This window comes from Chinchilla lanigera, unplaced genomic scaffold (genome assembly GCF_000276665.1).
Source record: "Chinchilla lanigera isolate Chin_1 unplaced genomic scaffold, ChiLan1.0 scaffold00071, whole genome shotgun sequence".
NCBI lineage: Eukaryota > Metazoa > Chordata > Mammalia > Rodentia > Chinchillidae > Chinchilla > Chinchilla lanigera.
Window position 1 is genome coordinate 7,310,779 of NW_004955472.1, and position 2,946 is coordinate 7,313,724.

General features: G+C 41.7%; 2 protein-coding genes across 7 annotated transcripts in view; one reads left to right on the plus strand and one right to left on the minus strand.

The window, feature by feature from the left end:
* LOC102019690 (zinc finger protein 239-like) overlaps positions 1-973 on the minus strand; it is a 212,224-nt gene extending 211,251 nt beyond the window's left edge. Inside the window, exon 1 of one of the 2 annotated variants that reach the window (XM_013523010.1) lies at positions 128-212. The gene's annotated coding sequence lies outside the window, so the exon portion shown is untranslated. Of the gene's footprint in view, positions 1-127 lie in introns of both variants that reach the window. The other variant, XM_013523011.1, reaches the window with a different exon arrangement.
* The window catches only part of LOC102018919 (chromosome unknown open reading frame, human C9orf72), a 38,500-nt gene that overhangs the window by 11,687 nt on the left and 23,867 nt on the right, over positions 1-2,946 (plus strand). For 2 of the 5 annotated variants that reach the window (XM_005401126.2, XM_013522997.1), the window contains exon 1: positions 2,062-2,217. The exons of 1 other annotated variant lie outside the window; for it this stretch is intronic. Coding sequence is in view for 1 of the 4 variants with exons in the window: in XM_013522997.1 (XP_013378451.1) it covers positions 2,195-2,217 (23 nt within the window). In the remaining 3 variants the exon portion in view is untranslated. Of the gene's footprint in view, positions 1-9; positions 2,218-2,946 lie in introns of those variants that run through there. 2 more of the 5 variants (XM_005401124.2, XM_005401125.2) reach the window with 2 other exon arrangements.

Sequence of the window (2,946 nt, forward strand, 5' to 3'; positions counted from 1 at the left end):
CGGCCGTGGGAGAAGTTCGTGCGCGGCGCGGAGGTCCTGGAAGAGCGGGCGGCGGTGATAGCGCCGGCGTGCCCTCCCGCGCGCCGAGACCCGCTTGCCTCACCGCGCAGAGGTTGCCCGGACTTACGAAAGGAAGTGACCGCCGTGCCTGGGCGGCCTGGAGGGATGCGATCGGCTGCAGAGAGAAGTGCACTGATTCCAGTGTGCGCCAGCGTGCAGAAAAAGGAAGGGAGAAACTTGTGCGTTTGCCAAGCAGGGGTGACCCTTTGAGAGCCGCAGAGGCTGCTAGACTCTCAGATCTCTAGTCTGCTGGTGGCAAGTAAATTCCCGTTCGTGCTGTTCCAGCCGTCACTGGTGGTGCGAAGGGTGCACATGCTGTCTGGCAGGACTTCTGCTTTGTCCAGGGGCGTGGAAAGATTGGAAAGTGTTGCTAGGGTCTTTAGAAGACTCTGGAAAACTTCTATTTGGGTACATCACAGAGAGGAGAAATGTAGTAGTTCTTCCTAGTGTTTAGGGGACGAGTGAGAAAACCCGCGAAGCCTGAAACCGTAGGTGGTGCCCCTCTACTCTAGCTCCCTAACTATCCTGTGTTTGTTTTTTTTTTTCTTTACATACAGACCTGTGATAAAGTTTAAATTACCAATTAGGCCCAAGAAGAGGTTGACAATAACTACTAAAGCAATAGAATATTTAGAACAAAATACTGTAGTAAAATCTATCTCCATATATTATTATACTTTTCACCTTTATTAAGTAAAATGAGACATACTTCAACATAAGCACTCTGATACCTGGACAGTCGATTGGATAACTGAGAGGATTAATGAATAGCTGATGGATAAGTAGTATTTATAGTGTCAATATGCTCTGCAAAAAGATGATTCACATCCATGAAGCAGCGTGAAAGTTAGTCACGCTACTCAGAATGGCGTGCTATTTCAATTTTATGAAATGTTTTCTTCGGGAAGTTTTTATTGTTTTAATTTTTGAACCAAAGTTTATCACAAGTATCTGAAACCACAGAAAGGAAAACTGTACAAAGGGGGCAGTACAATATGACGCCTTTGTTACACAGGAAATGTGAACCATCACCTCCTAACCTTGCCACTCTTGAACAAAACACCTGAGTTGGTTGAAAAGGCCTCAAGATGATTCATCTTTTCATACATACGAAACAAAAATCAGAGAAATTACAGACCACATTGTAGTTTTACCTGCTTCAGGAGATGATTACATACAACTTAGTAGTTGATAAAATAGTTGCTTTATTTGGAGCTATGCTGGCAGTTCAAAATTTGCTTTCAGAGAAGAAAGTAATAGAGAAACCTATGAAGATTCCTATCCTATGCCTGCTCTTGGGCTCTTTGTTAATTGAGCCCAAGGGCTTGTAGGTTAACTTGCTTATTATCTGAGAAACTTGGACCTGTGAGAGATGGCCAGATAGTGATACCATGAAAGTCCTCTGAGGTTCTGAGTCTTGCCTCGTGTTAGAAATTTAGAAAGTGTTGCAAATAGCTTGGTGGTGTTGCTATTCATAAAGTGGGCCTGGGCAGCCTCTGATTTGAGAGGTGGGCTGGATTAGGACCCTGCTTCTTTTAGGGCTGGGAGAAGTGAAAATATTGGTACAAGATGGAAAGGATTTATGAGGACAGAAATGTGATTCGTAGTAGCAGTGGATCAATCAACTTTCTGAATACCAGTTAGGGAAGAGATGGCAGATTTTCAGCAGAGAGTTAAATAAAAAGCCAAAGCTTAAATTTACCAATCTGCTACCAGTTTTATCAGGTAGTGATTAATATAATCATATGTCTACATGTTGGATATTTTGGGGGGGAGTGTATTGGGTAAATCTTGAACACTGTGCTTTGTTTACAGGAGTGGCAAGCCATCATCTCACCCAGTTTGGATCCTGGCTTCCCTCAAAAGACTCTGTGCTAATGTTTGATAACCTTCTGGAATAGCCAGTACTACATTTACATAATATATATATACTAGATAACAGTCCATTGGTTTTTGAACTGATTTTCTTTTTTTTTTTTTGCGATGTTTGTATCTAATGAATTTTCCTCACCCAAGATAACAACTTAAGGTGTCTTAATTATACTTCTCTGTAACACTTCATTTCTTAGATTACAATCACCCCCCCATCTATGATTTCAGCTACCAACATTCATCTGTGGTCCAGAAGTATTAAATGGAAAGTTCCAGAAATAATTGGTAAGTTTTAAATTGTATGCCACTCTGAGTAGTGTGCTTGGACAAAGTATACCTGTCTACCCTGTCTCACCCAAGCCATGATTCATCCCTTGTCCAGTGTATCTACACTGTATATGCCACCTACCTATTAATCTCTTAATTGCCAACTTGGTTATCAAATCAGCTATCACAGGATTGTAGTGCTTGTGATCAAGTAACTCTAACTTTCCTAATGGTGAAAGCACAGGAGTTGTGATTCTGGAAATTTGGTTATGCCAAAGAGAAACTAGGAAGTGCTTCTTTAAGTGAAAAGGTGGATGTTCTCAATAAGGAAATATGCTGAGGTTGCTGAGATCTACAGTAAGAGTGAATCTTCTATTTGCGAAATTGTGAAGAAGGAAAACAGTTTTGTGCTAATCCTGCTGTTACACTTCAGATTACAAGAATAGCTGTTATACATAAGTGCTTCTTAAGATAGAGCAGGCTTTAAATTTGTAAGTGAAAGACTGAACAGAAAATATGTTCTGATCGATGATAGTGGGTTGTGCTAGAATTGGGCCTGTACAAAGACTTCAACAAGAGTTCTTTTGAAACAAGTAACAACAAGTCATTTGCTACAAGGAAGAGACAGTTACACAGATTCAGGAATAGGTTTGTACTGAACACACTAAAAGGGGCTGGGGATTTAGCTCAGCGGCAAAGCGCCTGCCTGGCAAGTGCAAGGTCGTGAGTTCGGTTCCCGGTACCAGA